Source organism: Perca fluviatilis, chromosome 18 (assembly GCF_010015445.1).
Source record: "Perca fluviatilis chromosome 18, GENO_Pfluv_1.0, whole genome shotgun sequence".
Taxonomy (NCBI): Eukaryota; Metazoa; Chordata; class Actinopteri; order Perciformes; family Percidae; genus Perca; species Perca fluviatilis.
Window position 1 is genome coordinate 778,147 of NC_053129.1, and position 13,254 is coordinate 791,400.

The 13,254-nt window shown below is 45.3% G+C and overlaps 1 protein-coding gene across 2 annotated transcripts; it reads right to left on the minus strand.

Annotated features, from left to right (window-relative positions):
• Window positions 1–10,624: 10,624 nt before the first annotated feature.
• On the minus strand, window positions 10,625–12,796 carry LOC120546297 (uncharacterized protein C14orf93 homolog). Of its 2 annotated transcripts, none has more exons than XM_039781152.1 (6): window positions 12,578–12,796; window positions 11,933–12,126; window positions 11,680–11,741; window positions 11,500–11,597; window positions 11,298–11,416; window positions 10,625–11,170 (listed from the first exon to the last, which is right to left on the minus strand). In XM_039781152.1, the coding sequence occupies exons 1-6, from the start codon at window positions 12,762–12,764 to the stop codon at window positions 10,862–10,864; spliced, it is 969 nt and encodes a 322-aa protein (XP_039637086.1). In that variant the 5' UTR covers window positions 12,765–12,796; the 3' UTR covers window positions 10,625–10,861. The 2 variants fall into 2 exon arrangements, with proteins under 2 accessions (XP_039637086.1, XP_039637085.1); XM_039781151.1 differs by having other exon boundaries at window positions 10,626–11,170; window positions 11,912–12,126.
• Between the last annotated feature and the right edge of the window lie 458 nt (window positions 12,797–13,254).

The window sequence follows — 13,254 nt, forward strand, 5'->3', positions numbered from 1 at the left end:
ACATCCCTGTCCAAGCTGTGTTTCAATTTCCCTCCAATATTATTATGAACATAATAAAGACACCTGGACTTGGTCGAGACCAAAAGCCATATGACTATAGCAAGATCACAAGCATTTAGGTACATGGAGTGCTAGCGAAAAAGCCAACGCTAGAATAAGGCTAAATTCAAACTTCATTCATTTCTAAATCAGTGTTAGAACTTTTTTGACAGCATGGTACACATTAACGATGGTATTACTATATGTGTCCTATGTAATTTGCTATCATATCATATAAGAGACAAATTGACATTTACCTCACATAATAATGAACAGCTCCCGTACTTGGTGAGGAAATCTTTTGCCACTTCCCTGTTTTTCATTGCAGCCAAACACGCAACAATGATTTATGTCATTTTTTAAATAATTTACCTAGTTGGCCACACTCTCTATATAAAGGGCGCTAGCTCCAACTGCCCCTCCCAACTCCGCTTGAGTGGTTTTTGAACCGGAAATAATCAGTCAGCGCTGCGAATAGTTGTCGTTGCTATGACACCATACAACATACCAGCGTTGCTCTAATCAGCGGGGGGCCATCGGCAGAAAGAGCCTGCGGTTCATCTGTTTTACTCCACGCCGAGCGAAGCGAACTCCAGTAGATGGCTAAACTGACTGTCCATCTCCAGGGCTGTCAACGCTGTGTCTCGGCAAAAAAGTGGAGGGACCGAGTAACCCAAGCAGCGGCCGCTGGCTAACGTTAATGTTAGTTAGCTTGCTAGTTCCACCTGACACTGGATATAGATAATGTTATAATGAGCTAAACAAGTTGTCAGTCGTCTGGCGGGAACACTGTGCTGTTCCTACGCTGTGACAAGAGTGTGTAAATGAAACATTAAGTTGTTACATGTTACTGATTTAGAGGCAGATCAGTGTAATGTTGATATAGGTCAACAGGAAGAAAAAGCGCTGTGCGTTGGCAGAGTACCACCTACTGTACCGGAGGTAGAGTTACTCTGTCATTCTCCCCATTCTTCGTGTGTGTTTGTGTGTGTGTATATATGTGTGTGTGTGTGTGTGTGTGTGTGTATCTGTGTCTCTGTGTGTGTGTGTGTCACTGTATGTGTGTGTGTGTGTGTGTGTGTGTTAATCATATCTGTGTATTAACAGTTGTATGACAGAATATTTTAACAGAATTGTCCATAGAACATGTTTCACAGTTTCACAGTATTTCTGTTTATCTGCATTATGGCACCAAGCGTCATATGTTAAAAAAGCCATTAAAGCGTCAAAATAAGCTTCAAACATAAAAGCATAAAAAGCACTGAAAAAAGTGTCAAAAGAGGGGACAAAATGCTTTAAATTTATTAAAGAACAGATTTCGTTTTCTGAACTTTACTAACTGAGCAGCTATGTCTGAGAGACTTTTAAATAATGGATGATGTTCTGTATTCTCCCTGTAGCTCCACACAACGTTTCTGTTTTTAATTACGGGACAAAGTCCGGGTAATGAGCTGCCAGAACTTTCTCTATACAGATTTATTTCTCAGAGTGTAGCTGTGGAGGGAAAGGGGGAAATGCCAGAGCAGGTGGAATGAGAGGGGGAAATGCCAGAGCAGGGGGGAATGAGAGGGGGAAACACCAGAGCAGGGGGGAATGAGAGGGGGAAATGCCAGAGCAGGGGGAATGAGAGGGGGAAACGCCAGAGCAGGTGGAATGAGAGGGGGAAACGACAGAGCAGGGGAATGAGAGGAAGAAACGCCAGAGCAGGGGGAATGAGAGGGGGAAACACTAGAGCAGGGGGAATGAGAGGAAGAAACGCCAGAGCATGGGGAATGAGAGGGGGAAACGCCAGAGCAGGGGGAATGAGAGGGGGAAGCGTAGCAGAACATATTACTTTTTAAACCAAAATGTAGTAATGTAAATGTGCCTCATACTCTTAAAATAAAATAAACCAGCGGCCGGGTTGGTTCAGTGGGTAGATCAGGCACACATATACTGAGAGGTTTATGACTCGAAGCAGAGGTCCAGGGTTCGAGTCCGACCTGTGACGATTTCCTGCATGTCTTCTCCCTTTTCTCACCTAGCTGTCCTGTCAAAATTAAAGGTGGAAAAGCCCAAAAATAAACCACCTTCTCTTGAACTTCCGTTTTTTTTTTTTTACCTAAAACCCTGTTAACGTTTCTCTTCATCATCTTCACTCTTTATGGGGACAGCGGTGAATGGGAACAGTTCCTCCTCTTCCTCTTTAATGTGTGGGGGGGCTCCGGCTCGTCTTCTTTAATCGCTGCAGGAAACAGAACAGACAGAAAACAATCCGAGAGGCGTGCAGTAGAGGCAGATTTAAACCAGTGTCAAACATCACACTCGCAGATGTCATCACAAATAAGTTCTGATACTGCCTAGGTAATATCTCTGGTGCTTTTTTTCTGAAGTTTGACAATTTTTAAAATGTTTTTTTTTTTAAACGTTTTAGCTCTTTATTCAATGTTTTATTTCTCACCATTTGACGCTTTTTTTGGACATTTTTTTTAAACATTTTTACCGAAGTTTTTGTTTTGATACTATTGACGCTGTTTTTTCAAACGTTTTTGAAACAGCAAGATTTAATGGGAAATGTGCAATCTAGAGGAATATATGTGCAATATGAGGGGAGGGTGTGCACGTCTCATTTCTTGCCTTACCTCCCTCCTGTCCCAATTTTTTTCCGACACATTGTTGCCTTACTTCCTGCACCGCGAGACAACTCAGCTACACTTGATTGTCTCCTTTTTTCGACGTTAAGTACGGCAACAATATGTTTTAAAAGTAGTCGAAGAGGGCGCCAAAAACGTCGACATAAAGACGAGAAGAAAGTCAACCAAAACAACAAAAAAAGAAACAAAAATTACTTCCCTCCTTCTGTCTATTGTCTTTGTTTCCAAGTTTTTATCACTTTTTTCGACCTTTTGTTGCCTTACATCCTTCACTGCCCTGTGGAACCCAAACTAGAGAGGTTTTGATACTGATACCAGAATCAGAAATACCTTGGATTCTGTCTAAAGTGGTGTCAGTATCGGTATCGGTGAGTACTGGAGTTTATGCACCGATCTGATACTTAGTTTAGCCCTGAAGAAAATCTACTTTAAAAAAGTTTATTTATGTTCTTTTTCCGTTATGACTGACTGTCAAACTGGATAATAAACATAGTTCTGTGGCGTTTATATGGTAGTATACAGCTGTTAAAACATAATAACATATATGTATTTTATATGGTAGTATACAGGTGTTAAAATATAGTAACATATATGTATTTTATATGGTAGTATACAGCTGTTAAAACATAGTAGTTGTTAGCATTTTAAATATTTACCACGCTGCTTCTTCCAAGAGATCAAAAATGTAATCTGTTTTATTTTCATGAACATTGGAGATTTATGAAGCGAGAATGTGCCGTAGTTGTCTCCAGGGAAAAACTTTGATCCAATGTGGGCTCAGTTTAAATAATAGTTGCAGCTCTAGACGCGTGAGAGCTGGAAGAAAACCCGCCCTTCTGGTTTTACAAATGTTCTTTCAGGATGGAAGTGAGTTCAAGTTTCTGAACTTTTGTTGACAGTTTCTGGTTTTGTCGTTTTTTTACATTTGTGTCACTTTCTTTGATGTTCCTGTCGTAATTCATCTGTTAGGTTGTGTGCTTCAAACATTATTTGTGCAGTTTTTAGATCGCCTGGATCACTAATCTCTAACTTTTTAGTGACAGTATGTTGATTTTTCTTCAACATTCTCTTTTTTTGATGTTTTTTCCTGACATTTCTTTCGATGTTTGCCTTTTTTTTCTACTTTTATATTTAAAGGGAAATTTCACTGCTGGAAAGCTGAATATATCTTTAAATTTGGTCACTAAAGTAGTAGAAATGTGAAAAGAAAATTGAAATTGGTGCCTTCTAGGCCGAGATAAGCCAGAAAATGTGTTTTTGGCTCATATGGATGAAAGACACCAAATCCCAGAATGCACTTGCTTTGCTGCTGTATGAGCGACACTCCCTTAAGCACCCCTTCCCTTACAGACAGTGAGACGATCAACTCAACAAGTGTGTTTTATTGTCATTTCAACCATATACACCGAAAAACGTTTCACCGTGGCTCAAGTGGTGTTACACATTTAAAACATGCTTTTTTTTGGCCACAGCTGATACATTATCCAGACTTCTTTCAGTGGATTGATTGATAGCTCCAGAGTGAACAGAACTGTGTCCATGGCAACGCTCTGCTATGCATGGCAACGGTGTGTTATCCTTAGCAATGGTCTGTTATCAAGAAATAACAGACCGCATTCTACAATAGAATTCAACCAAGCCATGTAATAAAAGAAGGCTAACACATAGCTACTAGCATTAGCTCTTGGTGGCTGTGGTATAAACATCGAGTATAAACACAGCCGTACATTTGCGTGGGATGTAGCTAGAATTGTCGGCATTTTACAGTCACAAACTCCACCAGCAGTTAGCAGTTAGTTGGATACAAATCACCCCATTTCTGCAACAGGCAGTCCGGGGTAACACAGCCCACCTCCACTAGTCTTACCCGGTGACAGCAGGCTGGATTGTCCACAGCAATATTTCCACAACAACAAAAACACAGCACAGCAGTCTCTGAACTTGCGTTGGGAGTTTTGTTGAAGTTGGATGTAGTCCAGTTTGTTTAATGAGCGGACACTTGCAAGCAGGATTGGTGAACAGATGGCTGGCTAGCGTTAGCTTTCCACCGGCACACTCATTCAACACTCCCCGCCGATGAGGTCACTGAAATCGTCATTTTGCGTAATCTGAGGCTTTTTTCCAGACCCACAATACAGAGATCTCCCCTCTCAGGGGGACATGAGGGAGGGAAGCATGGTCATTCAAAAATACTACCAGGTTTCTACTGATACAAAGCTTAATGCTAATCGGTGAAGTTTCCCTTTAAGTTTGTGGCTTCTTCTTTTTTCCGTGATGTTTTTCTGACATTTTAGAGACAAAACAACTGATCCATTCATCCACACATTACTCCACCGTGAAGAGAGCGTTACAGTTGCAGCGCTGAAACCAACCTGTTCTTTTTAACGGCTGGGACACGGAGTAGTTTTCTCCAGAGTGGATTCTCATCTCCGGGAACCATCACCTTATCGTGGTGGAGAGGTTTGTGTGTCCCTATGAACCTGAGGGCTGTGTTGTCTGGAGCTGTGTGCTCCTGGTAGGGTCTCCCAAGGCAAAGTGGTCTCAGGTGAGGGGCCAAACAAAGAATGGTTCAAAAACCCTATGAGCCAACGAGGAAGAGGTGAAGTTACCCTGCCCGGAGGAAGCCCGGGGCCCCCGTCTGGAGCCAGGCCCAGATGGCGGGCTCGTCAGCGAGCGCCTGGTGGCCGGGTTTGCCATGGAGCCCGGTCGGGCACAGCCTGAAGAAGCAACGTGGCAACTCCCTCTCCATCCCATGGGCCCACCACCTGTGGGAGGAACCGCTGGGGTCGGGTGCGCTGCCACACGGGTGGCAGTGAAGGTCAGGGGCCTCGACGGACCAGACCCGGGCAGCAGACGCTGGCTCTGGGGACGTGGAATGTCACCTCTCTGTGGGGGAATGAGCCAGAGCTTGTGCGGGAGGTGGAGCGCTACCGGTTAGATCTGGTGGGGCTTACCTCTACGCACAGTGTTGGTTCTGGAACCATACTCCTGGATATGGGTTGGACTCTTTTCTTCTCCGGAGTTGCCCAGGGTATGAGGCACCGGGCGGGTGTGGGGATACTCACAAGCCCCGGCTGAGCGCTGCTATGTTGCAGTTGCGCGCCCGCGGGCCGAGAGGGTCGCCTCCCTCCGCCTGCGGGATGTGGGGGAAACTCTGACTGTTGTTTGTGCATATGCACCAAACAAGAGTTCGATATTCGGCCTTCTTGGAGACCTTGAGTGGAGTCCTGTATGGGGCTCCAGTGGGGGACTCCATAGTTCTGCTGGGGTACTTCAACGCACACGTGGCAATGATGGAGACACATGGAGAGGTGATTGGGAGGAACGGTTCTCCTGATCTAAACCAGAGTGGTTGTTTGTTGTTGGACTTCTGTGCTAGTCATGGATTGTCTATAACGAACACCATGTTCGAACATAGGGATGCTCATAAGTGTACTTGGTACCAGAGCACCCTAGGCCGAAGGTCAATGATCGGTTTATAATCGTTTCACCGGATCTGAGGCCGTGTGTTTGGACCCTCGGGTGAAGAGGGGTGGAGCTGTCAACCGATCACCATCTGGTGGTGAGTTGGGTCAGGGGTGGGGAAGACTCTGGACGGACCTGGTAAGCCCAGCGAGTAGTGCGGGTAAATTGGGAACGTCTGGAGGAGCCCCTGTCCGACAGACATTCAACTCAAAACACCCCGGCAGAGCTTTCGTGCATCCCTGTGGGGGCTGGGGGCATTGAACCCAGTGGACAATGTTCAAAGTTTCCATTGCTGAAGCCGCGGCTAGGAGCTGTGGTCTTAGGGTCTTAGGTGCCTCAAGGGCGGTAACCCACGAACACCGTGGTGGACACCGGTGGTCAGGGAAGCTGTCCGACTGAAGAAGGAGTCTTTTCGGGATATGTTATCCCAGAGGACTCGGAGGCAGTTGCAAGGTACCGAGGGGCGAAGGGCTGCAGCCTCTGCGGCGTGAAGAGGCAAAGCGGCGCGGTGTGGGAGAAGTTCGGAGAAGACATGGAGAAGGACTTTCGGTCGGCACCAAGGTGCTTCTGGAAAACCGTTGCCACCACTCAGGAGGGGAGGGAACCATCCAAGCTGTGTACAGTAAGGATGGGACGCTGTTGACCTAACTGAGGAGGTAATAGGGCGGTGGAAGGAGCACTTTGAGGAACTCCTGAATCTGACTAATGCAGTTGGTATGTTAGAGGCAGAGCTGGAGGATGATGGGGATTGTCGTCAATTTCCCTGGTGGAAGTTGCTGAGGTAGTTAAACAACTCCACAGTGGCAAAGCCCCAGGGATTGATGAGATCCGTCCAGAAATGCTTAAAGCTCTGGGTGTGGAGGGGTTGTCTTGGTTGAACGCCTCTTCAACATTGGCGTAAAGTCTGGGACGGTGCCTAAGGAGTGGCAGACCGGGTGGTGGTTCCCCTTTTCAAAAAGGGGACCAGAGGGTGTGCGCCCAATTACAGGGGTATCACACTTCTCAGCCTCCCCGGTAAAGTCTACTCCAAGGTGCTGGAAAGGAGGGTTCGGTCGATAGTCGAACCTCAGGTTGAGGAGGAACAATGCGGATTCCGTCCTGGTCGTGGAACAACGGACCAGATCTTTACTCTCGCAAAGATCCTGGAGGGAGCCTGGGAGTATGCCCAACCAGTCTACATGTGTTTTGTGGATCTGGAGAAGGCGTATGACCGGGTACCCCGGGAGATACTGTGGGAGGTGCTGCAGGAGTATGGGATGAGGGGGTCCCTTCTCAGGGCCATCCAATCTCTGTACAACCAAAGCGAGAGCTGTGTCCGGGTTCTCGGCAGTAAGTCGGACTCGTTTCAGGTGAGGGTTGGCCTCCGCCAGGGCTGCGCTTTGTCACCAATCCTGTTTGTAGTATTTATGGACAGGATATCGAGGCGTAGTCGGGGTGGAGAGGGGTTGCAGTTCGGTGGGCTGGGGATCTCATCGCTGCTTTTTGCAGATGATGTGGTCCTGATGGCATCATCGGCCTGTGACCTTCAGCACTCACTGGATCGGTTCGCAGCCGAGTGTGAAGCGGCTGGGATGAGGATCAGCACCTCTAAATCGGCCATGGTTCTCAGCAGGAAACCGATGGAGTGCCTTCTCCAGGTAGGGAATGAGTCCTTACCCCAAGTGAAGGAGTTCAAGTACCTTGGTGTCTTGTTCGCGAGTGAGGGGACAATGGAGCGGGAGATTGGTCGGAGAATCGGCGCAGCGGGTGCGGTATTACATTCAATTTATCGCACCGTTGTGACGAAAAGAGAGCTGAGCCAGAAGGCAAAGCTCTCGATCTACCGGTCAGTTTTCGTTCCTACCCTCACCTATGGTCATGAAGGCTGGGTCATGACCGAAAGAACAAGATCCAGGGTACAAGCGGCCAAAATGGGTTTCCTCAGGAGGGTGGCTGGCGTCTCCCTTAGAGATTGGGTGAGAAGCTCAGTCATCCGTGAGGAGCTCGGAGTAGAGCCGCTGCTCTTACGCGTCGAAAGGAGCCAGTTGAGGTGGTTCGGGCATCTGGTAAGGATGCCCCCTGGGCGCCTCCCTAGGGAGGTGTTTCAGGCACGTCCAGCTGGGAGGAGGCCTCGGGGAAGACCCAGGACTAGGTGGAGAGATTATATCTCCAACCTGGCCTGGGAACGCCTCGGGATCCCCCAGTCGGAGCTGGTTAATGTGGCTCGGGAAAGGGAAGTTTGGGGTCCCCTGCTGGAGCTGCTACCCCCGCGACCCGATACCGGATAAGCGGACGAAGATGGATGGATGGATTCTCATGTGTCTCTTCAGACACCAAAACTTGCCAAATCTTTTCCCACACTCGGAGCAGCTGAACGATTTCCTGTCAGTGTTACAAACATCATCTTCCACAGAGTTAAAACCTGACAGATGTTCTCTGCTCTCCTTCCAAAAGTCACTATCCACACTGTCTCCAGTCTCTGGGTGGAACAGTGTGTGTGGCTGTGAGTTCCTGGCTGGTTCCTCTCCGTCAGCTTCGGTTTCCATGTGTTCAGTCCGTCTCTGGTGAAGCCCTGTTCAGGTGAGACAAAAGAAAAATATTTCAGGGTTTTTGACCGTGATGTAAGTGATAGATCATTCAGAAACTGTTCAGCCGTGTTTTACACTCCTAAAATTAAATACACCAGGTTCTCTAGAACTTTAGTAGATTTTTTCCCCCTTTATTTCCTCTAAAAACCTGTTAATGCTAACCCTTCTAACACACACACACACACAGGTTTGTGGTACTATCATTGACATAATGCATTCCCTAGCCCCTTACCCTAACCTTAACCATCACAACTAAATGCATAACCTTAACCCTTACCCTCACCCTAACCTAATTCTAACCCAAATCCTACAACCAAGTCTTAACCCTCAAACAGCCCTTTAAACTTGTGGGGTCCAGCATTTTGGCCCCACAAAGCTGTCGGGACCCCACAAGTATACTGTATTCCCGGTTTCTAGACCCCACGAATATAGTTAAACAAGAACACACACACACACATACAGAGACACTCTCTCTCACACACACACACACACAGACAGACAGACACACTTTCTCACACACACACGACAAACCGAGCTGCCTGGGACACATCAACTGACCACCGGCGATAGTCAGTCGAATAGCCAACTGAATCTAAGTGTCATATGACTCTCTTCTTATACAGTGTTTTGGGCGGTGTCAGTTAGACACATTCACGCCCACAGTTACCTCATGTTCGTTACGTCTTTAGATGCACCTGAACTGGTGATATTTTTACTTCTAACAGTCCTCTCATCTTCCTTTTCTTAAGTAGACCTAGGTCATTGTGACCCAGACAATAACTACTAACGTACACGCTAGTCAACAGATGGTTTTCTTCAAATGATTTCTCTTTATTTCATCCTGGAGGGTACTCAGCATGTCCTGGTGTACCACACCGGTCATATCAAACGATTATATTTCTTTACTTTATTGGCTTTACCATGGCCTAATTAGTGGCATAGGAGACACTATACATGTCAAAAGACCTTAATCATTTTGGTGTCACTGATCATATTACCTTGGAACATAGCAATGCACAAGTGAATTTTTATAGTTTTATACAGATCATCATATGTCCATCTCAGCTTTGCTTCAAAGAGAAAACTCCTCCGCTCCCTGACGGGAAACACCTTGCTAGGCTAACTTTAATGACATTAAAAACGTTTTCTTACGAACTAAACAGCTGAAAGGTTTTTCACCTGTGTGAGTTCTCATGTGTTTCACTGCATGAAAAGTGTGATTTTCATCCATGTAAGTGCCCTAAAAACTTCAAAATTTTCGGCAGTTAACGACAAATTACAGCCTGTGCCACATATTGACGGAAACGAACCATAATGCATGTGTAGAGCTCGCAGAGGTGCTAATGGCTCTAATTAGCATATGAATAGCAGCGAAACAGTGCCTGGCCAAAGAATGTCTGGCTTGGCTTGAATTTGAACTCAGTATTGGACGAAACCACTACTTTTAAAAGGAGAAAAATCACTCGTGATTGGTTGGCAGATCTGTCACTTTTGCTCACCATGGGTCATTATAAATGTAATACCCAAAAATAAAATAATTATATATATATATTTCCGGACTATAAGTCGCTCCGGAGTATAAATCGCATCAAAAAAAACAAAAAAACAAAAACATATATAAGTCACACTGGACTATAAGTCACATTTATTTATACATTTATTTCACAAAATCCAAGACCAAGAACAGACATTTAATCTGGAAAGCCAAGTTATTCAACTACATAATAGCACACAAAACAGGCTGAACAGGTGTCCAATATGTTAATGTAACACATTAAATTACCAGTTAATAGTGAGAAAAAAAGAGGAAAAAAAAAAAAAAAAAAAAAAAAAAAAAAAAAAAAAAAAAAAAAAAAAAAAAAAAAAAAAAAAAAAAGGAGAGAGGTAAATTTTTTAAAAAAAATTAAAAAATTATAGTCATATATTCATATGATATGCCATTATGTTGTATATTCATGTCCTTGTTATCCTATGGGCTACACTATTATCACCATCAAGGACATTAATTAATTTATTGAGGAAAAGAAAATTTGCCAAGAACGTGCAGTTTTTTCAAAGATAGACCTTTATTAGCACAAACGCAAACACACAACTATGTACAAAGTTTAGGAGATCTGCCCACACAACAAATGGGAAGCTCACGAGAAGCCCAAAATCCTACAGCACCGTCAAGTGTCCGTTTGCCGCCTCGGAGCTGTAGGTAACTGGCGGCCTTCTGTCTGAATTCGGTCCATTTTGCAGACGTCTGTGGTGCGTTGCCCTGTACTTCGGAATCGCCTCTAATCTCGACTGCAGCTTGGCACAGAGCTCGGTGAGCTCCTGGCTGCGAAAGGACGGAGGTCGCACAATCCATCCAGACACCCCGTCAACGATGCCGTCTTCCTCATCAGACATCAGGTCTACGCTGGCAGACTTCCAAAGGTCCACCTCATCTTCTGCTAACACACTCTGTCTCGCTTCCAGCAGCTGTAAAAACAATCAATAAAGACAATCAGTACTGCACGATGCACTGCATATGGACACAACACATCTATTAATGCACCTGAAAAATAGTCAAATTGACCAAAAACGGATCTAATCGAATAAGTCTTACCCTCTTTCTTCTCGATCGACTCCGAGCTGAACTCTTCACAGCTTCCGCCCGCGATGCAAGATCTGGTTGTTTGTACTTGAAGTTCTTGCGTACCGTCTCGTAATAAGTCTTACAGGCAGCTGGAAAACAATTAAGAGAGAGTGGTATGAAAAAAAAACACTAAAATTAAACAAGGAAGGACAAAACAGTAAAAGTTACTTACACACAATGGTGTCATTATCAACATCATGTAAATCTGGACTTGCAGAAATAGCTCCGAGTAAATAGGATGTCACAGCCTCGTTATGAGGCGAGGTTTGTCTGTGAAAACAAAATGTACGGTTAAAAGATCGGTATCCATTTCCTTATACAGCAGAATGAAAGCATATTCTTTAAATCTTACCCTTGCTCCGGTTTGTAGCGCCTACAATTTGTCTCTGAGTTGTGAAGACGGCGTACTACTTCCTGTAAATTACAAAACCCAAAAAATACACTTTTATAAAGCAGCTTACACTGGTTCTGCTCACTTGTTCTTTTACAAGGAAAATAGGCTACTTTTAGCTTGGGCTACTTAAAAAAAGCTTTGCTTTTAGGCTACTTGTAGCTTAGCTAGCAGTCACCGAACATATTCTTACTGCAATCTTGGGATTGTTCACCCGTCGTCTCTTCTTAGAGTTGGTCTCCTCCACACAGTTTTTCGACTCCAAAGCAGCCAACCTATCCTCTATGGACGGCAACCTGGAGTTTACTACGGTGAACTGCTTATTCACATCGGCAGCAAGCAGAGTAAGCCGACGAGACAGCCCACTGATAGCATTCAGCAGTTTCTTCTCGCCGGTCTGCGGACTGGCTGAAAGGGGTCGATCGCGTCCATGCAGAGGAGTTGAAGGGTAGTTGAAGGCGAGACGACGTCCAGTCATTGTAGATCACGAAACAGCAAAGCAGCAAAAACACAGGAAATGGAGGAAAAGGTCTGAGTACAGGGATAAAAACATGTCTGTTTATATGCTCATCTTGCAAGTACTGCTGTATGAGTCATGCCCATGACCTTGCACGTGATTGGACGAGGGCTAGAAGGCTAGTCAGCCTCCTCCAATCACATGCGAGGTCATTGTTATACGGAAGAACTCATGACATTTACAGTGCCGCTTACTGACACAAATCCCACTTTTCATGCAACGTTTCTTCAGGTTTCCACTATCAGAGAAAGCTTTACCACACTCAGAGCAGCTGACAGGTTTTTCTCCTGCGTGACTTCAGAAATCTTTTCCCACACTCAGAGCAGCAGAATGTTTTCTTACGTCTTGAATCATGTTTCAGAGAGTTTAAAGCTGACTGAGTTTCTCTGGTCTCCTTCCAATCAGCACTGTCATCAGTATCAGGTTCAGAACAGTCTCCAGTGTGGTCTTCAGTCTCAGTCTTCAGTGGATGTGAGTTCCTGGCTGGTTCTGTACCTCCACAGTCCTCTCCATCAGCTTCTGTTTCCATGTGTTGAGTTTGTCTTTGATGAAGCTGTGAGGACTGAGCTTTCTCTTCATCATATTCACTCTTCACAGGGACAGGAGTGAATGGGAACTTGGTGATATCAGCCTCCTCCAGCCCTTGAAGCTGCTCTCCCTCCTGAATGCTCCACAGTTCCTCATGTTCCTCTTTAATGTGTGGGGGGGGCTCTGGCTCCTGCTGGTCCACACTGGAACTACACTCCTGCTGCTCAGGGGGAACCTCTTCTTTAACCATCAACAACCGCTCAACATCTGCAGGAAACACAGAGACATGTTGTGGAACTGTATCTCATCACCTGGATTGTGATTTTTATAAAGACATACTGGTTGTTCAGTCAGTTACTTAGGTTACATCTACACTACTAGTCTTCCTTTTCAGCCTTGGAAAACTGTTGGAAAGGCGGTTGACATACATATTACATATTAGGGCCCTCTTGTGGTGAAATAATGCAACTGTGCTGTTGAGCACAAAGTGG